The 24,482-nt window shown below is 46.8% G+C and overlaps 2 protein-coding genes across 4 annotated transcripts in view; both read right to left on the reverse strand.

Annotated features, from left to right (window-relative positions):
- The window catches only part of LOC143833287 (aquaporin-5-like), a 32,249-nt gene extending 25,132 nt beyond the window's left edge, over positions 1 to 7,117 (reverse strand). The window contains exon 1 of the mRNA XM_077328904.1: positions 6,087 to 7,117. Within this exon, the coding sequence (XP_077185019.1) occupies positions 6,087 to 6,111 (25 nt within the window). The 5' untranslated portion in view covers positions 6,112 to 7,117. The remainder of the gene's footprint in view (positions 1 to 6,086) is intronic.
- Positions 7,118 to 7,248: 131 nt separating this feature from the next.
- FAIM2 (Fas apoptotic inhibitory molecule 2) overlaps positions 7,249 to 24,482 on the reverse strand; it is a 62,325-nt gene continuing 45,091 nt past the window's right edge. For all 3 annotated transcript variants that reach the window (XM_077328900.1, XM_077328901.1, XM_077328902.1), the window contains 4 exons: positions 23,641 to 23,728; positions 20,888 to 20,983; positions 14,710 to 14,763; positions 7,249 to 9,762 (listed from right to left, as the gene is read on the reverse strand). In XM_077328900.1, the coding sequence (XP_077185015.1) occupies positions 9,613 to 9,762; positions 14,710 to 14,763; positions 20,888 to 20,983; positions 23,641 to 23,728 (388 nt within the window). In that variant the 3' untranslated portion in view covers positions 7,249 to 9,612. The remainder of the gene's footprint in view (positions 9,763 to 14,709; positions 14,764 to 20,887; positions 20,984 to 23,640; positions 23,729 to 24,482) is intronic.

Consider the following 24,482-nt stretch of genomic DNA (forward strand, 5'->3'; position numbering starts at 1 on the left):
TAGCCCCTTAGGCTTCCATGTTTCTTTTGTCAACCAAGTCTTGGATCCCAACTAGTGTTTCCGCAGGTACAAGGACTTCCACTTGCAGAGTGTGATTTCCCCACCTCCTATGGGAGCTCAAAATGCCATTCCAGTCCAGAGACTGTGGTTGCTGGTTGTTACAAGATTTCAGGTACATTTCAGGCTCCCTCACGATGAGGGAGATGGGAAAGACACAGGGGTGGGAATATCTACCTTATGTCTGATATATAATATGAACCACCCCCAGCCCCTATGGGGAGGGGCAGTGTAGAAATTAAATGTTATTATTATATACATAAAAATTACAGCTGCTGCACAATTAAAGGACTCTGATTAATCCTGTGAGAGCGAGCAGTCAGTTTATTTAATTAAATCTGCAAATGTATTTATATTGAGATTATTTTTTATCTCACCGCCCCAAAATCTTGCTTTTAAGTTGCTATTGGACAAGTTAATTCAAACAGTTAAATGGCTGACCAGTTGATCAGAGCACCTTTTTGACCCAGTTAATCCAATTAACTCAGTGTTGCAGAAGTAATTTAAATGCACGGATATATAAACATGCGGGTCTCATGAATTGCTCAGCCTGCCATTCTATGCTCATTTTAACTAATTCCATGTACTGTTTTCTACGTTTTATGTAAACCTGAGCCTCAGGCCAGGGCGGTACATACATACATACATACATACATACATACATACATACATACATACATACATACATACATACATACATACATACATACATACATACATACATGCAACACATTACAGAATATTTTTTCTAATGTATCTTTTAATCCGAAGAACAAATTTCCCCGTTGTCTGAGAAGTCATTGGGTACACACATGACAGAATGAGGTTCTCCGTTTAGAATGAAACAAGAGATTAATTATTCATTCCCTCCCTTTTGACTTCAACCCTTACCAATCTATGACTACTAATTATATAGTAATGACTATCGACTCTCCCGTATCGGTATGGGATGCCTGTTAGGTGTAATTGATCTGGTGTTTAGGATTATTTTGCTTCTGTCATTCAGTGATCATTATTGTGATTTAATTGTTGTAATCAGTCTTGAAGAATTAAGGCAGAAATTAATTCTTGCCAAAGAAAGTTGGGAAGACCGTCTGTCTGAAAATGGGTTATGATAAAATTGCAGTTGCTAAAGACCAGTTTGGTGTAGTGGTTAGGAGTGCGGACTTCTAATCTGGCATGCCGGGTTCGATTCTGCGCTCCCCCACATGCAACCAGCTGGGTGACCTTGGGCTCGCCACGGCACTGATAAAACTGTTCTGACCGAGCAGTGATATCAGGGCTCTCTCAGCCTCACCCACCTCACATGGTGTCTGATGTGGGGAGAGGAATGGGAAGGCGACTGTAAGCCGCTTTGAGCCTCCTTCAGGTAGGGAAAAGCGGTGTATAAGAACCAACTCTTCTTCTTCTTCTTCGTTCTTCTTCTTCTTCTTCTTCTTCTTCTTCTTCTTCTTCTTCTTCTTCTTCTTCTTCTTCTTCTTCTTCTTCTTCTTCTTCTTCTTCTTCTTCGTTCTTCTTCTTCTTCTTCTTCTTCTTCTTCTTCTTCTTCCATAGATCTGGCTTTCTCAACCAAGATTTCATGAAACCCTGGGATTTCTTGATGGCCCTGGAAGGGTTTCCCAAATAAGTGGGAGTTAATTAATTTTGTATTTTCAGTTTATTAAATATTTATTGGGTGATATGCCCAAATATGATCATGTCGACCTGCCCCCTCCAAAAAATGGCCAATCATGGGCCGGGAAGGGGAGGAACCCTGGATTGGCATGTACCCAGCTATGCTTCCCAACCATATTCTGCATGATTGCACCACTTTGGGGGTTTCTCAGAGCCTGAAGAATGTTTCAGGGGTTTCTCAATGGTAAAAAAGTTGAGAAAGGCTGCCATAGATACTGGGCACCCTTGTTTCTGTGACTGGACCTCAGTGCCTCACATCCAACATGTCTGGGTGTTGTGCAGCTGCCACAACTGTACCAAGTCTACAGTGGTTTGATTTCTTTATTTCTTGGATTTCTATACCGCCCTCCCATAAGGCTCAGGGAGGTTTAAATAAAACGCCATGAATATACATCAAAATCTTGTGACAATAATATAACAGTGGTTCCAAAATTGAACATGACAGATTATAACAAAATACTGCAGCAGATTCACAGTGTGACAACAATATTCAACATTTAACACGAACCCATGGGAGGTCAGCATGGCTCAAATCATGGAGGGGGGTGTTTGGGGGACCAACAGATGTTGAGTCGGCCAGCCTCAACCAATGCCTGTTGTGGTTCACATGTTTTAGCTAAGCCCGTTCAATCATGAGAGAAGAAACCCTCGCCGATAAGTCATGCCTCCTGCTTTTGAAGGGCTCAACTGAGAGAAACCAGTGAGGGAGCCTCTCTTACATAATTCCAAACCTGAGTGAAAAGACCTGCGGGCCCTGAAGGGAGAGCACGAGCAAAACCTGAGTCAGGAACTTCATGTTTTCATTATTCAATTGGGCTTTCCTAGGTAGGCATAGGCAATAGGAGCATCATTGTTTCAAAAGTTACTTGGACAAATGATTAGGGACTACGGCCTTGTTGTTGTTGTTATGTGCGAAGTCGTGTCCGACCCATCGCGACCCCATGGACAATGATCCTCCAGGCCTTCCTGTCCTCCACCATTCCCCGGAGTCCATTTAAGTTTGCACCTACTGCTTCAGTGACTCCATCCAGCCACCTCATTCTCTGTCGTCCCCTTCTTCTTTTGCCCTCGATCGCTCCCAGCATTAGGCTCTTCTCCAGGGAGTCCTTCCTTCTCATGAGGTGGCCAAAGTATTTGAGTTTCATCTTCAGGATCTGGCCTTCTAAAGAGCAGTCAGGGTTGATCTCCTCTAGGACTGACTGGTTTGTTCGCCTTGCAGTCCAAGGGACTCGCAAGAGTCTTCTCCAGCACCAGAGTTCAAAAGCCTCAATTCTTTGACGCTCGGCCTTCCTTATGATCCAACTTTCGCAGCCATACATTGCAACTGGGCATACCATAGCCTTGACTAAACGCACTTTTGTTGGCAGGGTGATGTCTCTGCTTTTTAGAATGCTGTCTAGATTTGCCATAGCTTTCCTCCCCAGGAGCAAGCGTCTTTTAATTTCTTTGCTGCAGTCCCCATCTGCAGTGATCTTGGAGCCCAGGAAAATAAAATCTGTCACTATCTCCATTTCTTCCCCATCTATTTGCCATGAATTGAGAGGGCCGGATGCCATGATCTTTGTTTTCTTGATGTTGAGTTTCAAGCCAACTTTTGCACTCTCCTCCTTCACCCGCATCAACAGGCTCTTTAGTTCCTCTTCACTTTCTGCCATTAGAGTGGTATCATCTGCATATCTGAGGTTGTTGATATTTCTCCCTGCAATCTTGATCCCAATTTGTGACTCCTCTGATCCCGCCTTTCTCATGATGTGCTCTGCATACAAGTTAAATAGGCAAGGCGACAGTATACAGCCTTGCCGAACTCCTTTCTCAATTTTGAACCAGTCAGTGATTCCATGTTCAGTTCTCACTGTTGCTTCTTGACCTGCATATAAATTTCTCAAGAGACAAATAAGATGCTCTGGTATTCCCATCTCTTTAAGAACTTGCCACAATTTGTTGTGCTCCACACAATCAAAGGCTTTAGCATAGTCAATGAAGCAGAAGTAGACGTTCTTCTGGTACTCCCTAGCTTTCTCCATGATCCAGTGTATGTTGGCAATTTGATCTCTAGTTCCTCTGCCTCTTCGAAATCCTGACTACGGCCTACACAACTGTATATAGCAGGGGTGGCCTAACTGCAGACCTCCAGATGTCCATGGATTACAATTCCCATGAGCCCCTGCCAGCAAACTACCCCTGCACTACCCCTGCACTACACCATCCTCACTACCCAAGAAAACAACGGACAATTTCTGTGTGACTGTTTTGTCTTTTCATCTTTTAACTTGTAAACTGCTTTGGGTGTGTTGACAGAAAAAGGATAATATAAATGTATCATCAAATAGATCAGTAAAATGTCCAATTCAGCCTTTGCTGCTGCTGGTTGCACTGGCTGTAGGGTACTTGTATTCTCCTGGGGATCTCCTTGGCATAGTATGGAGCAGCCCCTCTGGGTGCTTGAAAGATCTCGGAGAGAGGGAGTGAGGAAGATTATAGGGAAGCAGTAAGAATAAGTGACACGAGGCGGGGGTCTGTGTGAAAAGGCCTCCAGCTGATCTGGAGGTGCTGCGGTATTTATTATTTCCCCCCACCAAGTTAGACAAAGGCGCTTCCTGAAGGCATCCTGTTCTTTCAGGATTGGTTTAGGTTACATTCCAAGCCAAATAAGGAAATAGGTCAAAAGGGGTCGTCTCAGACTAGGGTTAGAAGCAGAAGCTTTAGCCGAACAGGGGTGTGGTTTGCCAGCACCCAACAGCCAAACTCCTACAGAAGATGCTTACGTGATTTTCATTACAAGGATAGGCATGCTCAGAACAATGCATAGGTCCAAAGCAAGATCTGGGGTCAGCCGGGTCAAAGTTTGTGAGCCAAACAGTCAGAAGCTGATCAATAGAAACCAGTGACTAAGGGTTCGCATGCAGGGCAAACAGCCCCACCATCTCCAGACCTGTAGGCAACCTGAGCAGTAACTGTCTGGCTGGGTGCGTAGACCTACTGAGGACTTAGCTTGAGATCCAAGGGAGGATCAGAACTCTACAGTTCATTCAGTCAATGTGCAGCTAGATCCCTAGCCATAGCACACACTGGGGTTTTGGTGGGGCTCTTTGGTTCAGTTATGCTCTTGTTGTATTATGCTGGGGTCTTAATAAAGAGCTTAAATCACTGCAAGTGTCCATGTTCTTTCGAACCCACAAATGTAACATATCTTTTTAAAAATAGTACTCCTCTGGGAAAGCAGCTCTACCACAATGGTTAATGCAAGTCTGAAAAGATTCCTAAAGAACAGGCCAGTTGTATGGACTGTAGAAGCTGTTGTGTCATGGTAATCTCATGTTGTATCCTGCCTTTGGCCTGATACACCCTTTGGATGTGTTTGCTTAATATAATATAGCTATCACTAAGGTGGAAATTTGCTTTGAATCATCTGTTCCTCTTAATAAAAGGGTAAGAGGGTGCTGGGAGGAGCTGGGATTCATTGCCTACCCACCAATCAGGGAGGCTGTCCCAGCTGTCCCATCCCTGATTGGCCATCTGTCCAATGAATGGCCAATCAGATGGAATGTCTCACCCCTGGCCACGTCCACCTCCACCTTCTGACATATGGAAAAAGTGCCAGCCACCGGTAAGGTAGGCAGGCAGCTGGAACTGGGAGGGAAGGTGGAGGGCCAGGGACTGTGGCTGAGGGTGGTAGGGGGGGTAGAGGAGGAAGGGGGTCCTTGCTAGCACTCCCGTCACTCACAAAAGCTCCGCCCATGGCCTTGCCAGGATTTAGCTGGACTGCCTAGGGTGGCACAGGGAGGAGCGGAGTCCCCCCCCCCCCTGACACACTACTCCCTTCCCCACCCTGAAAAAGCCTGCCAAGGCCTGTGGGGAACTCAGTGGGCCTTTTCGGGGTGGGGGCAGGCCCCAGCTGATGTGCCAGGGTGGGAGAGGGGGGCCTAGCACCCATTGTATTGTTAGATACAATGGGATTTGTTGCTAGCAGAATTATAGAGTTGGAAGGGCCTTCAGGGTTATTTAGTCCAACACCCTGCAAAATACAGGAACAATAACAGAAATATAATAGAAGTGCCGGGGTGCCAATCTTCTTTCCTTTACTATCTTTACATTTAGAATTAGGAAGTAAACGTTCACTTGGTGGCAGACAGGCCTGTCAGGCTGAGCTTGACTTACTCAAATGCTCCATATTTGACCGCATTTTCCCCTTTGGCATGCATGGTTTACCTCCTTCCTCCCACTCCCCCCCCCCCCCCCAGAGGAATCAGTTAGCTGAATTACAATGTGGATTTATAAACCAGGGCAAAACTGATCTGCTAGGAAAACATTGGGGGGGGGGGGAGTGTCACTTGCCATGCACACTGCTTTTCTACCTGGGCATGGTAACTTTCCTCTCATTAGCTCAGGGGCACCGGTTGGTCAACAGAACACTTCTGCAAGGACTGTAGGGACAGGTGGGGGCTCAGAGGGGGAAAGCTGCAGCAGGACAGCGACAGAATGCATCACAGGAATTGCTTGGCATCAGCCTGCTACAGGCTCCGTCCTTCTCCTCATTGGTCAGCATTGCCACTGGCAACCCGGTGACGCAGGCTCCCCGCCATTCCCAGGCAGATCTCTGATAAGCCCTCCGTATCAGGTGGACGGATCATCTCTCAAATCAGCGCTGGAGAGGCCAGGGCTTATCTCTGCCTGGGGCCTGCACTTAGGAAAGAGCTGGTCGCTTTCCAACACAGGAGGACATTAATACCGCCCCAAGATGGAAAGATACTCGTGTAGGCTGTCGAGTTGGTTCAGGTTGCAGCCTGGAGAAATGCAAAGGTGGGAGACGGCACGTAATCCGGTTGCTCTTCCAGGCCAAGCGCTCGCTCGCTCTCTGGATAAATGACAAGCAATCTGCAAACGAAAACCTTTAATGGGCCCTGACCACCTTTGGGGGTGGGGGGGAAGGAAGGGTCATTTTTCGGCAGGGACTTGTTGGCCACCAGGCTCGGAGAGTGCAGATTTGGCATAAGGCTGTCAAGTTGCCGATTTCATCCTGGATCCCCCACCGCCAAAAGCAACTTTACCTGCTTCCAATTCAACATTCCCATCTCCAGGAGCCTGAGAACATTTCCTGGCAACAACGCATCCAGTTCAAGTCTCCCACACACACACACTATTGAAATGCTTCTGTTCTCAGAGAAGGGGGCACCTCCAGGGAGACTTCTCTGGGCCAGGCAATGGAGATTTCATACCAGGCCGGGGAGGGTGTTGATGTGTCCAGCCAGCAGCAAGGTAGTGATGAGCGAGAGCTGTCAAGCTACATCTGCGTGAGGTTGAGCCAGCGCTGCTGAAGAATAAACCACCCTGGGACGGAACGCACTCCTTTAATCACTGTACGGCCTGAGGACTTTGGATGCTGTTACATTGCACAAGCTAAGCCAGTCTCCACCCTGGCTGGTGCTTGGGAGAGAAACTGCCTGGAAGCCTCTATAGGTCAGGTCCCCCGAGCGCCCAGGAAAGAAAACGGCGTGACAAATAAATACATCGGGAGCATTGTATGAGATATATATATATATATATATAATACTATATCTACAGAGTCAGTCTTGCGTGGCCAACATGGTACTGGATTTGCAACTACGGAGAGTCAGGTTCAAACCATTGCTCGGTTATCATGTTCTCTGGGCAACTCTGCGGAAGTCACTGCCTCTCAGTCAAACCTGTCTCCCCCTTGTGTGGTTGGGGGGGGGGGATAAAATAAGCGTGCTCTGTGAATCCTGCAACTAGATCAGGTGATATCCCTGAGTTCCTTGGGGGAAGGGTGTGGAGCCTTGAATGCCCAAATGACGGCAGTGTGAGGCCGTGCAAATGCCCACTCTCTGATTGTGATAACAGCGATATATATCCACCCGCAATACAGAGATTATGTGGCCTGCTGTGGGATGCAAAGGGTGGTCCTTTGTTGTCATTATCGGATGCAGAGATGCACGGGCTCTTGCACTGGCGTAGATACAACCTTAGGGTTGTGTGCGGTGGCGTCCGAATCGGCCGTTCCAGGCCGATTCGGATGCCGCCGCGCACAACTCTACTTGAGACCTTAAAACCCCAACTTCCTGCTCAGCTTGGGAATTCAGAATCTCTGAAGCACCCTCTTCACCATCAGCCGGAGTCCAGCGGTGTTCCAGCTTCCCCATTCTGGGATCTTTGCCTCCACCTTTTTCTATCCATAGGTCAGCTTCCAGCATCAGGCAGAGGGCTGAATGGCCATAAACTCTAGCAGACAACTGAGGTACGGCAACTGTTCTGGCCTCGGGGTTAAGAGGGAACCTGAGTGTGGGGTTCAAAGCAGCTGGAGCGACTTTCACATAAGAAGGTTGCAGGAATTTTGGGGACGAGCCAAAGCATGTCTTAAAAACATCTCATAAGGCCCATCTAAGGATGAGATTTAGGAGAGATCTGGGGGTCTTTTCTACGCATTTCTAAAGGATTGATTGTGTCAAGGCAAGGGTGGCGGGAGAGGGATGGAGCCCTGTCTAGATTTTGGAATCTCTTTTCCATGAAGGTATTCGGCGCTGTTTCTTTCTCTCTCTCCACAATGGCCAAATTTTTAATTTACTTTTTAAAAATCCACAACCCGTTAGAGAGGCTGCAGCCGCCACTCTCTTAAAATCAGCACCGATTCTCTGTAGTCTGGCTCTGTTTAGCTTAGGAAGGCAAAAACCGAAAACTGCCTTGTTTATCTCCCTGTCTTCCAGGACCCTGGCCAAGCTCTCATCCCAAGCCACCACCAAATACCCTGGAGCAGGGGTAGTCAAACTGCGGCCCTCCGGATGTCCATGGACTACAATTCCCAGGAGCCCCCTGCCAGCATTCGCTGGCAGGGGGCTCCTGGGAATTGTAGTCCATGGACATCCGGAGGGCCGCAGTTTGGCTACCCCTGCCCTGGAGAGAGAAGGCGAGACCAAATGGAGGAACTGAGGCAGGGGGTGGCAGTGTGAAAATGGTGTCCAGAAGAACTCTCGGAGTCCCTGGCTGTCAATAAGCAACCATTTGCTCTAGGCCACTGCTCCCAGGGCTCTCCTTGGTTAAGCTACACTAACAAAGTCTTCTGCAGGTTCCTCCTCCCATTCTCCCAATCCTGGAACTGGAGCTGAAGCAAAAGCAAAAGCAAACGCACTAAAAGATCTGCAAAAGCACTACAACCTGTTATTGCCAGAAATGCCAATCAAGGCAGAATGTTTTTGTCCGTGTGGCCTAAGTGCCCGTTGGCTTGATTCTGTCCTCTTGCTGCCGCTCGGTCTGCTGGGATTAAACCACCACCATGGTGGGAGAGTCACCACACCACACTAGGCAAGCCTGCTCCATGCTCTTTGGAAAAGGAGGAGGAAGAATTTGTTAAGAAGCCCAATTAACAAGCACAGCCTTAATTACAATTCGGCACAAGGATGCAAGGACTCCCGCGAGATTCAGATTTTCGCAGACTGCTCAGGGCATGACAATTTGGAAAAGGTGAGTTTGGAATTCTTGTCCATCCCCCTCCTCCTTCTCCGCTTTTGTTTCAGCTCCGGTTTGTCTGCAGATAGACAGATATTACCTTTTCTCATGGCGCACCTTGTTACCACCACAATCCCAAATACAATTTCCGCTTTTGAAGAGGGGCAGTGAAAGAAGACATAGCATTTACACCCCAGATTGTTTTGTTGAGTCACGCAAGTTTTCACAGCGTATATGTACAAGCTGAAGAAGGAACTCGAGGCTGGGGGAGGCGGGTGGCAGGTACTCTTCTGATGGAATGGAGTTTGCTGTGAAAGGCTAGAGAGGTTGGTTACTTCTTTCCCCCATTCTTTCCTTCCTGCTGTTAGATCAACTTGTACATATATCTATTTTTCTCTTTCATCGGACACGGGTATGTCAGACTCAATCTCGGCTGGACCCGAAGATCTGCAGGAAGAAGGAGAATATGTAGACGATGTCCAGGTAAATGTTGAGGGCGCCAAAGATGTATTCCTCAGGGCTCATGGCATAACGGCGGTTCCCCATCAAGAGCTGTGTATCGAAGGCCAGGAACTGGGGGAAGAAAGCACAGAGGTTAAGAGTTGCCAACTTCGACTTGACTAATTCTGGGAGGACGAAGAAGAAGAGTTGGTTCATATATGCTGCTTTTCACTACCGCTTTTCTCCTCCCCTGTGCTATCATCCACCAATTGATGAACTCACAGCCCCTTTCTGTTTGCATGTGCTACTATAAGCATCTGTTTGATGATACCTGTACATAAGAAGGAGGGGTTTTTTATACCCCGCTTTCCACTGCCTGAAGGAGTCTCAAAGCGGCTTACAATCTCCTTTCCTCTCCCCACTACAGACGCCCTGTGAGGGAGGTGAGGCTAAGAGAGCCCCGATATTCCTGCCTTCCCTTTCCTCTCCCCACAACAGACACCCTGTGAGGGAAGTGAGGCTGAGAGAGTCCTGATATTACTGCCTTCCCTTTCCTCTCCCCACTACAGACACCCTGTGATTCACCTGGGGATGCGATTTTAGCTACCATATCTTCCTTTGGCAATTTGGACAAATCGATCTACCTGTTATCAGACACAGATCTTTCTGTTTCCTGCAGAGCAGCATTCTTTGCCTCTAGCAGCAAGGAAAATAAGAGCAAACACGATTCCAAAAAGTTTCCGCTCGATTTAGGTCTTACCTTTTATGTGTGTTGTTAAATTTTAATGGCGGCAACTGATTTGAAATGTTTTAGGTGTACATCTTTTTTACTTTATTTATTTATTTATTTATTTATTTATTTATTTATTTATTTATTTATTTATTTATTTATTATATCTATATACCTCCCTCCCGGGAGCTCAGGGCGGTTTACATAATAACATAAGAACAATACATGGAACAGTCTATAAAACATTTGAATAACTGTGCAATAATAACTGATAATTGTAAACATATAACACTAGTAAATACGCCTGCTGTCTCCTAAATACAGCGGACGCTAGCGGCCGTGAGACCCTTCCCGGGCTGGCTGGCAGCATTCCCACTGGCCCCCCCTGCAGGCGAGGCCGGGCATGTGGCGGCCTGGGAGCCTTCCCCAGTGGCTCGGCCGTGTGTTTGATGGACGCGCCGCCTACCGTTGGTGGTGTCTGCGTAGATCGGGGCCGGTGTTGTGTTGGCAGCGTGACTTGCATAGTCAGCGGGCGGCGGCAGCAGCATGGGAGCGTGCGCGGCCGCCGGACGCCAGCAGCTGCCGCTGCTCCTGGAGCTGGGGGTTGTGGCTGCTGCTGGCGGTATGGGGCAGTGGCAGAGGCCGCGTTGAAGTGTGTGCCGCTGCCGGCGGCGCCACTGATGCTTGCTCTGGCGCAAGCTTGCTCCAGCGGCCACTCCTCCATGTGTGGGGCAGCGGCGAGGCGTCTTCTTGGCAGCCGCAGCCGTCGCTACCCGCCGTCACTGGATCCTCCGAGGTGGCGACCTGCCTTGTCCAAGGGGAGTCAGGTAATGGCTGCGGGCGGCCGTATGGTGGCGAACACGGAGTGGGGGGCGGATCGGGAGGAGCGAAGCGCCTCCCAATTTGTCAATCCAGCGGCAAGGGACCAATGGCGAGCCGCCAGACTGACAATCGGAGGGCCCTTCGCACCTGCCGATTGGGTCTTCCTATTGTCAGTCTGGGGGAAGGGGCCTATCGGCACCCTTCCTCATCCCGGACAGGGCCCGCCAATGGAGCCCTTACTGTTTTATTTTATCCTCTCCGTGATGAGCAGTTAAATATAGATTATAATTATAATTGTATAATAACGTTGCAACATACAAACAGGTCCAGAGTGTACAGGTGGTCTTCTGAGGGGGGGGGGCGGAGATCAGGGGCCCTTTGGTCGCTGTTGGTTATGTCTGGTCTCAACCAAATGCCCGGCAGAACATTCTATCGAAACTTATAAACAGGATTAGCAAGAAAGCCCACTGAAACCATGAATGTAATGGGAGCTAGGACCCAGTGCAGATCTCTCTTGCAGCAAGAGCCATAGCAGGTAATCAAGGTTCGTTTGTGGTTTGGCAGGGGTCTCTGTGTCTCTGTGTATCTCTCTCAGGCGTCTGAGAACAAAGTGGCTAGCCTCCAGGGAAGGAGAGTGGGAGATGGATAGGGAGGGTCAACCAGGGCGCTGGCTGCACCTTGATTGGCCCTATTCCATCTTGGACAGCCAGGACACTCTCCACCCCTAGGGCTGTTCACAAATATTACGAGGAACAATGGATAAGGATGGCCTCAATGCTGGAATCTGATAAACACTCACCTATCTCCCCAAAGAGTATTTGTCATGTGGCCTCCACCCTTGGGTTTTCTAGCCTTGGCTAGGCTGCATGTGTGCATCTGGTTTCTTCACACTTTGGTTTTCTGGTAGCTCCCATCCATTCCTGGTGGTTTTGCTTTGTAGCAGCTGGAGTCTGACTCTGCTGGGGAAACTGGCTCAGTTCTTCACAGTTTAGGCTTGCATATGACCTTAACTACCTGTTGGCAGCTAGGTACAAAAGTTTCTGTTTTGTAGATAAAAGCCTATGTTTTGTTGGAAAGGGTTTTGGCGGGTAAAATGTGTGCTTGATGGGGGGGGGGGGAGGTTCCCTATATGAACCTCAAGCTTGGCTTAGCAACTTGTTCTTAGCAATGCTCATCTCTCGCAAAGGGCCCTGATGTACCTTCTTTGGATTGAATGAACAACGGTTGACTTTTCTGTGTGAGATGTTTCTGCTCATTTGTGTTGGGAGTAGGCAATGTCTGGTGTACAAAGAGGAAGAAGACCCTGAAGGGGGCAGCAAGAAGACTGTAAGATAGGTCAGAGAGTTCAGGACCTTTCTGTCTTTTAAGTGTGCCTTTTGTCTGTCCCTAGACCGACACTCTCAGGGCAAATTCATCTTTCTTCACGGAAGCTTCTCTCCATCACTCTCTCTCCTTGAGCTAGAGATGTAGACAGCAACTATCCTATCTCTGCCTCCGCTCTATCACAAATGTCCTTCTATAAATAAACTTTTTCCTCCTTTAACCTAAGATATAGCATGTGCATATCAATGACTTTCTGCCCTGCTAACAATTTGATCTCCTGTGGAAGAGTATTCCAGGTTTGTGACTGTATTGTTGCCAGAAAGCAACAGACATTGGGCAGTAGGATAAAAAGTGGCTTCCTTGCCAGACCGCCATTCTGATTTATGGGCGCCATACAAAATGGCACCCCTACAATCCGTCTTCCTAATGTCATCATTGCTATGTGCTCGTTAAATCAGTTTCTTTGTTAAATCGTTAAATCACTTTCTTTCCTCATGCCTACTTAAAATGTCCAAGAGACTTTGGGTTGCGGGACAAAGAGTGAGACTCATAGGGGTGGTTTGGTGTTAATAATAAATCATGGGTTATCAACGGCACAAAGTGCTGTTAGCAGAAAGCTCCAGGAGAACGGCCTTTCATTTGTTTGCTCGGAAGTAGATGTGGCAAGCCACTCTGTTTTCCCATGGTTACAGCAAACACAGACACGATAACCTTGACTGGCTGAGGGCACTGGGCCATTAACTTGGGTTGGCCTATATTAGACAATCTGATTGCCTTATCACTGGGCAAATGCATTAGAGCAGGCCCCAAATTAGCCATCATAGATGGGAAAATGATCGATCTTAGCCAAAAGAGGTCAGTATGCTTTTTACAAAAATTGGGAGCTACCCACATACACATAGTAAAAAGGTAAAGGTATCCCCTGTGCAAGCACCGGGTCATGTGTGACCCTTGGGATGACGCCCTCTAGCGTTTTCATGGCAGACTCAATACGGGGTGGTTTGCCAGTGCCTTCCCCAGTCATTACCATTTACCCCCCAGCAAGCTGGGTACTCATTTTACCGACCTGGGAAGGATGGAAGGCTGAGTCAACCTTGAGCCGGCTGCTGGGATTGAACTCCCAGCCTCATAGGCAGACAGCTTCAGACTGCATGTCTGCTGCCTTACCACCCTGCGCCACAAGAGGCTCATCACACACACATAGACACACCTATATCTCCAGCAATTTTTGCAGGACTGATGAGAGAGGACAGGTTCAGAATGGGGGCAACTGAGGACCTCACTGGTTGGAATCATAGGGACACACAGAGAGCTTGTGCCCTCTGATGACCTCACTGAGTCAAATCTAACTTGGTAGGCAATGCGGGAAAATTATTAAATTCAATATATGATCCCTGATTGGTTGGAGGGGGACGAATGGCTCTGCAGCTGTAGCAGTTTGGAGGAATGCTGACTTTGAACTGTTGTCGTAGGATGGGGGAATCAGTATTTTCAGAGACAGGGAATTTGAGAGAACACAGAACGCAGTTTTCCTATTGAAAATCAAAAATGGCTAAAAAGTGCTCATTATATTTATTTATTTAGCTGTTTTACCTTATTTTTCTCTCCTGTGGGGACCCAAGGCAGCTCACAACAATGTTCTCCCTGGCTCTGCTTTCTCCTTGCACAAACTACTCTGAGAGATAAGCTAGGCTGAGACAGAGTGATGGGTCATCCAGTGAACTTCCATGGCAGAGCAGAGCTCTGAAGCTAACTTCTACGCCATGGCCTAAAACAGGGGTAGTCAACCTGTGGTCCTCCAGATGTTCATGGACTACAATTCCCATGAGCCCCTGCCAGCAAATGCACATAGGAGTAAAATTGCCTCGAGATAGAGAGCTCAAAGCCGGGAGCTACGTCTTAATTTACTGTTAAATGGATTACAGACTCTGCAGTGGCAATCGTTGAAGAAGTATTTGAAAACGGGGGGGGGGGGGGGGAATATACCTAGGAGCCCGTTCTGGTTGCCCAGAAACTATATGACTTATACACCAAACAAGAGTGGCTGTGAGACTTATCATTTTGGCCTGCTGATTTCATTTTTCTCTTATCTGTAAGATTCGGAAATCAATGGTGACGTTCCTCGTCACTGAACACCTGTGAACGTTCATGGCCAATGGAAGAAAGGGAACCATACTGGAATCTTGGGGGTTAGGTTGACTTACCATAGTAAACACAACTGCACCCAGCACAGCATAAATGGCATGCAGCCACGGCACCTGGCAGGAAGAAACAGAGATGATTGGGTCAGTTTAATATGTCAAAGGTGGAGAGGGGGTTTGCACAATCCGTGTAACCTTAGGCACCCAGCATAACCTTAGGCAGAACCTTAGGCATCCAGTGGTCCGGATGCTCAATGGGTGGGGAAAAAAAGACAGATGATCCAAAATAAAAATAGAAGGCAGAAGAGGGAACAAGTGAGCATGACAAGAGGTCCTCTCTTGTCTCATTAGTCCAGCTTCTAGCCATGGGCTGGTGACCAAGTATCGCTAGATAATGAACAGGTTATGCTGAACTTGATGGAATTAAATGCTGAACTGGGAATTAAAGCTCTTTCTTTCTTGAGAGACAACTACTGAAACAGGTACTGTGACCTATAGAAAGGCCCTTCGGGACTGTGATGGGACTTCAGACAACTTCTGTCACTTGTCTCTGGCTTAAATGACTTCTCAAAGGGTTTAAGAGAAAGGGGAACTGTGCTTCACCAATCTTTTAACAATCTCACAAGCACTCTTCAACCATTTGGGCTCTTGACGAGATGTCCGTCATTGGCAGGATCCCAAAGTGGCCTGTCACATGACACACATCTCAGTTGCAAGGTTGGAATCCCTGTCCAGCAACTTTGAAACTTAATAAGGTCCCCTTCCAGTCAGGACCTGAGGAGCCGTACAAATGCAGCCTTCAAGCTTAACTTAGAAGCTTTGCATGTGATACTGAAGTTCCAGCTGTATTGTTGCATATTTGCAGTATATTAACACATATCTGCGGTAAATAAATGGTAATGATTGGGGAAGGCACTGGCAAACCACCCCGTATTGAGTCTGCCACGAAAACGCTTCACCCCAAGGGTCAGACATGACCCGGTGCTTGCACAAGGGATACCTTTACCTTTACCTTTAACACATATCTGCGGTTTAAGTTATTTCTTGACAGATGGACTTCTGTATGTGAAGCCACCTTCGGTAGGACTCCAAGCCTCACTGCTTTTACTTGACGAATTAGTCTTCTATTTTCTTGCTACTCATCCCTATTCCCACTCTCTTTTTGCTAGGCTTGTGGAGTTTACACACACACACACACACACAAATCAAAGGCGGCCAAACTATGGCTCTCCAGATGTCCATGGACTACCATCACCAGGAGCCCCTGTCAATTGGCCATGCTGGCAGGGGCTCATATTAATTATAGTCTCTCTCTCTCTCCCTCTCCCTCTCCCCTCTGTGTGTGTTGTCTTGGTTTTGAACTTATTTTGTGATTCTTTTATAAGATCCTGCTTTGAACTGATAAACACCTTGGTGGTTCTGAGTGAGCAAAATGATGGAGTATAATTTCTGTCAATAAATACACACACACACATGCACACACACTAACCCTGCCCAGGAGATACCATCTGGTGAGAAAGATCCCACTTCCTTTTGTACATCCCCATGGAACCAAAGCGGTCAGGCGTTTATATCTGCAAGACTGAGCTGGCCACGTGGTTTTCTCTGCCAAGCAACCGGCAAGCAAGGTGGGCTTGATGTTTCATAATGTGGCAAAGGCAGAAACATCCCTGCTTTTGCTTTGGGACCTGAAACTTGAGAAGGGTCAGCAACGTTGCTTTCCCTTCCTTGGCCCTGTTAATGTTTAAGATAAATGTATGCCAAGAATGTGTTATACTTTTCCTGAACTGCTTGATAATATCTTGTTTATACAATATTGTTTGTACCTTATTGTAAATGATAGCATCTAAGGTTGCCACCTCTGGGTTGGGAAATACCTGGAGATTTTGAAGGTGCAGCCTGAGGAGGATGGAGCTATATGGCTATAGCAACAGCTATATGGCTATAGAGTCCACCCCCCAAAGAAAGGACCTCTGTTATCTGGAGAGATCGCCAGATCCCCACATAGAGGTTGGCAGCCTGACAACCCAGTCATAGCCTGACTTTCTACCCACTATCATTCCCTACAGCAGGGGTAGTCAAACTGCGGCCCTCCAGATGTCCATGGACTACAATTCCCAGAAGCCCCTGCCAGCAAATGCTGGCAGGGGCTGCTGGGAATTGTAGTCCATGGACATCTGGAGGGCCGCAGTTTGACTACCCCTGCCCTACAGTGTAATGCAGAGTTAATTAATTTAGAATAATAGATTAATTATAGAGGATTTAGCTGATCATATAGGAAAAGATTTTAACCAGAAGGTACATGTGATTATATTTAAGTATTTGAAAGGTTGTTACTTGGAGGAGGGCAGGATGCTGTTTCTGCTGGCTGCAGAGGAGAGGACACGCAGTAACTGGTTTAAACTACAAGTACAACGATATAGGCTAGATATCAGGAAAAACATTTGTCACAGTCAGAGTAGTTCAGCAGTGGAATAGGCTGCCTAAGGAGGTGGTGAGCTCCCCCTCACTGGCAGTCTTCAAGCAAAGGTTGGATACACACTTTTCTTGGATGCTTTAGGATGCTTAGGGCTGATCCTGCGTTGAGCAGGGGGTTGGACTAGATAGCCTGTAAGGTCCCTTCCAACTCTATGATTCTATGATATGCAGACACACACTCTCTCTCGTAGGAATTAGATAAAATATTACCCTTACCATTTATATGTGTTGTGTGATAGGTGCCATCAAGGCCACCTTTGATGACCTGATGCATCCTCCAAAGTGTCCTATCATCAACAGCTTTGCTCAGGCCTTCCAAGTTGAAGTCTGGGGCTTCCTTGACTGAGTCCATCCAACTCATGTTGGGTCTTTTCGGTAAACCACTTCACGGTTTCCCTGCTGCCTTTAGCTTGTCCTAGCATGACTGCCCTTTTCAGCACTTCTTGTCCTCTCGTAATGTGACCAAAGTGTGATAGCCTCAGGTTAGTCATTTTAGCTTTTAGGGAGAGTTCAGGCTCGATTTGATCTCAACCCACTTAAATGTCTTTTGGGCGGCACGCAGCGTCTGTAAAATGCCCCTCCAACTCCACATTTCAAAGGAATACATTTCCTTCCTGTCGGCTTCCTTCGTTTTCCAGCTTTCACACCCATACATAACATGAGGCGCTTATAAGAAGAGTTGATTATTATATCCCGCTTTTCACTTTCTGAAGGAGTCTCAGAACGGCTTACATTCACCTTCCCTTCCTCTCCCCATTTTTTATTACCCACAGGAGTCTCAACGTAGCTTACAATGGCCTTTTTCCCTCTCCCCACATCAGACACCCTGTGAGGCAGGTGGGGCTGAGAGAGCTCTGACAGAACTGCTCTGTGAGAACAGCTCTAACAGGACTGTGACAAGCCCAAGGTCACCCGGCTGGCCGCATGTGGATGAGTGGGGAAGCAAACCCACCTCACCCGATTAGAGTCGGCCACTTTTAACCACTTCACCAAGCTGGATTTTCTTCCTGGCTCATAGCTACTATTTCATCAGCAGCATAAATGCAGACCAACCCACCTCAAAACTCTGGGGCATGGGGAAAGAGAGACAAGAGCAAATAATTAAATTAAACATCTTGACTGTGTGTGCAGGGTGTGCGGGGTGCCTGTGCGCCTTTATTTATTTGGTTAGAAAACGTAGATGACGTATCTCCAGCAAACCTGCTTGGTTTTCTAAAGTTCCTAAAGAGATAAGTTGTACTCTGGGGAGCCATGTGCGTCATTCCGAACTGAGATCTGCAGCAAGCCGGAAATTCCACTCCCAGGAGTCCTCCTCTGCTAACCAAATGGGTAACTTCAGCAGCCTAATTGGCATCAGACGTTAAGGCCAGTGCAAAGTGCAAAACTTTTATAATGAGCCTTCAAAGTCCCATTCATTCTTGAATGTCAGGAAGGCGTGAACGAAAGGCAAAGAAAGGGCCTTTCAGAAATAGGATTATCAGCTGCTCCCCGGAAGATTGTCCTGATAGGGGAAGCCTGAACTGAAGCACGTAAAGATAGATTCAAGTGGGAAGCTGCGTTGAATATCTTTGTTGGCCTTAAGGGTGCTATTGGACTCAATTCCTGCCAGGCGCATAAAGTCAGCTTGGTGCAGTGGTTAAAAGTGGCGGCCGCTAATTTGGAGGACCGGGTTTGATCTCCAACTTTTCCTTGACGTTCAGCCAGCTAGGTGACCTTGAGCCAGTCACAGTTCTCTCAGAGCTCTCTCAGCCCCAACTAACTCACAGGGTGTCTGTTTTGGGGAGAGGAAGTAAAAATCAGGATACAAAAAAAAAAACAAACCCTGCTCTTATTCTTTAAATCAAATCCACAGTGATTACCTGGAGATTTGGGGGTAGTGTTCTGAGAGGACAGAGTTAGCGGAAGGACCTCTGTTGGGCAGAAAATCCATAAAGCCCACTTTCTAAAGGAGCCATTTCCTTCAGAGGAACTGATCTCTTTCGTAATTGTAATTCAGAATTGTAATTCTGAGGGGTCTCTAAGCCCTCGCCAGGAGCTTGGCAAGCCAAGCAGTTTCCCGTATCTCACACGTCCTCCTTGGTGGAGAACAGGGGAGAAGAGTCCTTGGTGGGAACAGGGGAGAGATTCCAATCTCTTTCCCCTCCTTTGTTTTACTCCCTGTCACACGGGGTTCCTGCCATGTGAGTAATGGCAGGTCAAGAACAGCCAACAGCCCAGGACTCAGTGCCAAACCTTTCAGATGCCAAAAGAAAATAGCACCAAAATAGTGATTGGGGGGAGGGAACCAAATGGAATAAAGCTTGTGGGAAAAGTCTGCTGAGACTAAAACAGCAACATTAAGTATGTGGGTAAAATATATGCCAGGGCAAACCCATGTTAGCTAGGCTTCTACTAGCTACTGGTGAGGTTTAATGGGATGTGCAGAGCTGAAACAGAATCACACCAAGCTGGAAGAGACAACAAAGGGCTATCCAGTCCAGCTCCTCACCTGCTTAACTTCTATCTGATAAGATCGGGCTTGCCTGGGCTATCCAGGTCAGAGTGGTACCCAAAATGTATAAACTGGTCCTAGTAAAAATCTGTGAAACTGCCAGGAAGGAGGTGCAACAGGCACGTGATAAGGTGTGCAGAGTGGACAAGAGTAGCTCAACCCACTGTACTGTGGGAATGGTAAGGACTGGATCTTTGCTGCATTTTAAGATGATGGGATTCTCGTGGCAACCTCTACAGTCCTCTAAGCCAGAGATTTCCAACCAGGCCTCCGAGAACCCCCAGGAGTTTGCAGAAGATCCAGAGGGGTTTCAGAGCCTGCTTAAATGAGCTTGTCCACAAACTAGGGACCCGGCTGCCTCTACCCAGTGCAGGGAGAGTCGGTTGTGCCGCAGTATGGGTTATCTGGGTTGTTTTCTACATGAGGCAGAGCCACCAGAGTAGTAGTAAAGGCAGGGAGAAGGAGAAAAAGGAAATTAAAGACTGTGGGTCACCTCTGGTGACATCTCACTTCCGGGGGCATGGCAGGCAGGTGTGGACAGCTGACAGCACTTCCAGGGGTCCTTGAAGCCTGAGGGCCATTCCGCACAGCGTTAATGTTGCTAAAGTCTTACCATTGTGTAATGCTATTTTTTTTAAAGTTACACACGACATCGTACACAATCTGCAACACTCCTGCAACACTCCCACAAAAATTGCTTCTTTGTAGCACTTTTCGGGGAATCCACAAAAGTGGATTACCCCTAAAAAAAACCCACTAGACTCTTGAGAACAACCTGTAACACATCCGAAAAAGACATGTGCGTTCTCAATATAGTGTTAGCAAGCATGTCCCTCCCTAATGTCTCGCACTCGAGCTTCCGGCATCGTGATCGCCATTTTTTCCCCCTTAAACCAGCAAAACCAAAAATGAGCAATTCTTCTTTGGCTCAAATCCCTCCACAAGCAATTGTCTGTAAAGTTTCCAAGCACAATACAGCCCCCTGTTCGACACTGCCTGTCATTTCGGCCAGAAATATTTTAGGGGGGTTGATGGGTTTAATGGTTTTTATTGTTTTACTGTGAACCGCCGCCAGTTCGAATGGAGCACAGCGGCATATAAATTTGAAAATGAAAAATCCATGTCACGAGCACAAGTAGGGGAGGGGCTACTCTGAGGGACCTGAAGGATGGCATGCGCCATCTTTCATCACTTGAGTGATATGGTCCCAGCAATCTACTCCCGTCAACAGTGAGAGGCTACCTGTTGTCCTTGAGGCAAACTGTGACTTACGTATTGGAAAGGAAGCATGATGGCAAGGATGATCCCACTGAAGAACAGCACCATCAGCATCACAAAGAGGACTCCCTGGCAAGAGGTGAAGTCATACTGCAGGAGAAACAAGGCACCATTATTATATTGGCGAAAGCTGAATGTATGGATTTCATTTACGACTCACTAACCTCCAAGCATAAGATGTACATACATGTGCGTATATTTTTCGTCAGATCTTGGCTTATGGATCTCTATTCCAGACTTGAAACTCCCACTTCTCCAGTTTTACTCCAAGCCCCAGATCTTGCACTATCCTAGATGCAAGCAAGCACTGTTCCATCTACATTTAAGATCCAGTTATTTATTCGGCACCAAATGAATTACCAATGAATGAATTCTGACCAACAGCAACCCTGAAAGATAGCCCTACTAAGTGAAGAAGGAAGAGGTTGAAGCTGGGACCTTCTGAAGATCTAGAACATGGATGGTTGCCAGGTTCTGCCTGGCCACTAGTGGGCGATGAGGAGACAGGGTTGCCAGATCCAGGCTGGGAAACGTCCGGAGATTAGGGGATGTTGGGAGAGGACAGGGACCTCAGTGGGCTACAATGGCATTGAATACACTCTCCAAAGCACCCATTTTCTCCAAGGGAACCAATCTCTGTAGTCTGGAAATGAGGTATAATTCCAGTGGATGTCCAGATCCCACCTGAAGGATGGCATCCCTATGTAAGTGTTCCAGAATATTCACTCTGTGGCTCTACCATTGAGCTACAGCCTGTAACCAAGAGTGGGGTTTGAGCCTGGGTCCTTCAAAAGGCATTAACTCAGTTATTTTATTTATTTAGAGAATGTTTATGCCACCTGTCCAGGAACCTGCCCAAGGTGACTTCCAAAATAAGAAAATAATAAAAACAAAACTTTAAAAGCAATTAAAACCCAGCTTTAAAAACCCATCCCAGCATTAAAACACAGACCATAAATACAGATCACAAACTGCTTAAAATAATAGTTTCCAGGCTAAAGACCCCTTAATTCAAAGCCTGGGTGAACAGAAACGTTTTGGTCTGGCACCGAAAATGAAGCAATGTAGGTGCCAGGCGAGCCCTAAGGGGAAGGGAGTTCTGTAAGTGAAGAGCCACTACTGAAAAAACCCTGCCTGTGGTTTCCACCCACCTCACCTCCGAAGGTTGGGGAAAAGAGAACAGGGCTTGTGAGGCAGGTATTAACTGGCAGGCAGTACGGTATGGAAGAAGGCAGTCCTTCGAGTACTCTGGCCCCATCATTTAGGACCTTAAAGGTAAGAACCAGCACCTTGGATTGTGCCTGGAAACAAATGGGCAGCCACTGCAGATCTTTCAACACTGGGGTGCATGATCTACCCCATGTCAGTTTCAGTCTTTTTAAAAGTCGTATGTTGCATTGTTAATGTCGGATCTTTGGTCTCAGCTGCCACTAATTCCCAATCTCCTCCATGTTCTTCTCCATTAAAAGTTAGCAGATTTAGGTGCTAAGGGTCAGTTTTCACAACCATGGCAGAGAAAATACAAGGAACTGCTGCTTTTTAATGAGTATTCAAACAGGATTCTGATACCTATGCACATCCTGGAAAGCAATCGTGTTAGGTGATTACAATAAATAAATGCACATGGGCTAGCTGACCAACCATTACAAAAAATCCCCCCTCCAAACAGCCATTAGGTATCTTGCTTTGGGGGGGCAGTTGCAAAACCATCAAAGTGCCAAGTCCATGTTTTATTTGGTTTAGTTTGACTTTTTTAAAATCTTACTTTTAAATGTCTTTTTTTCCCTTTTAAAAGTTTTATCTATGAATTTTAAGAGAAAAGATGGCTGTGGCTCACTGGAAGAGCCTCTGCTTTGGATGTAGAAGGTCCCAGGTTCAATCCCTGGCAGCTCTGTTTAAGGTGGACCAGCCAGTAGGTGATGGGAAGGAATGGACCCTGAGGGTCAGCGTCAGTCTGAGTGGTACTGACCTTGATGGACAAAGACAGCTTCATGTGTACATGTGACACTGGTGCCAGGTTTCTAATTCTGGACTAGTCAAATACTGCCCAAATAACATAAATGGTTGATTTCCATAATTGGCAAACTTAACCATGAATAGAAGCTTCACAATACTTTGGCCCACTTTACATCAGCGTGTAAACTTCAACCTCTGACAGGGCACGGCATCTCCAATATTTTGGATCTACTTATGCCGACACAATGAGCTAGTTCTGGAAGATAATTCTTGAAAATGCTCCAAGCCATTTAGTGAATTATCTTCCAGAACTAGCTTGTCGTGTCAGCATAAGTAGATCCAAAATATTGGAGGGTCAATTGAAGAGCAAAGCCTTCTATATTTGGAAATATTGTGTCCGAAGAAGAACCTATCTGAAACAAGCTGAAAACTGGCTGCCCGTCATATACATGATGGAAATAGATGATGAAATATAAAGAATTAAAATTTGTAATAACAAATATTAAGCTGATAACCACAAGGAAGAATTCTTTTCCTCCAATACATTTCAATATATTACTGTACACAGATGGTAATTCCTGATCACTGTTCTATTCTGTGTATCCTTTTTTAAAATTTCATCTCAAGATTTTACCACCTTTCTTCTGCTGCGTGTGTAGACCAAATTGACCCCCTGCAGCCTGAAGTGGTACAGTCCAGGAATAGTTTGACAGCAAGCACTCTCTGTGGTTTGTAGACCATATTGGTTGTCACAAAGTAAGAAGCAAGTCCTTGAATGACACTCGACTCACCTTGGTCTGGAAACTGAAGATGGTCACGGAGAGGCAGACCAGTGCTGTGATCCCAAGGCACAGAAGGACTGACATGGTATTGTAGTAGCTGCACAAGAAACAATAAGAAGAAATCATGGCATTCAATCAAGGGACCAAGCCCTATGAAGATAGGTTGAGGGACTTGGGAATGTTCAGCCTGGAGAAAAGGAGGTTGAGAGGGGACATGATAGCCCTCTTTAAGTATTTGAAAGGTTGTCACTTGGAGGAGGGCAGGATGCTGTTTCCGTTGGCTGCAGAGGAGAGGACACGCAGTAATGGGTTTAAACTTCAAGTACAACGATATAGGCTAGATATCAGGAAAAAAAATTTCACAGTCAGAGTAGTTCAGCAGTGGAATAGGCTGCCTAAGGAGGTGGTGAGCTACCCCTCACTGGCAGTCTTCAAGCAAAGGTTGGATACACACTTTTCTTGGATGCTTTAGGATGCTTTGGGCTGATCCTGTGTTGAGCAGGGGGTTGGACTCGATGGCCTGTATGGCCCCTTCAAACTCTATGATTCTATGATTCTATGATTCATTTCTAATCAGGCTCATTGCCGTACAAAGAAGAATGCAAGGAAGTTAGAATAGTATTTGTAATTCTCAAAAAATGTGTTTGGAGTACACTGATGCACCACAAAAGAGTCGCTTGGATCAGTGGTCCCCAACTTTTTTATCACCGGGGACCACTCAATGCTTGACAATTTTACTGAGACCCGGGGGGGGGGTAGTTTACTCCTCTACTCTCAACCACTGCCCTAACGCTCTCTGATCGCTATGGCAATGTTTAAACATCCCTTCAAAATAAGATACAGACACGCCA

The sequence above is a fragment of the Paroedura picta genome, chromosome 3, assembly GCF_049243985.1.
Source record: "Paroedura picta isolate Pp20150507F chromosome 3, Ppicta_v3.0, whole genome shotgun sequence".
In the NCBI taxonomy this organism is placed as follows: domain Eukaryota; kingdom Metazoa; phylum Chordata; class Lepidosauria; order Squamata; family Gekkonidae; genus Paroedura; species Paroedura picta.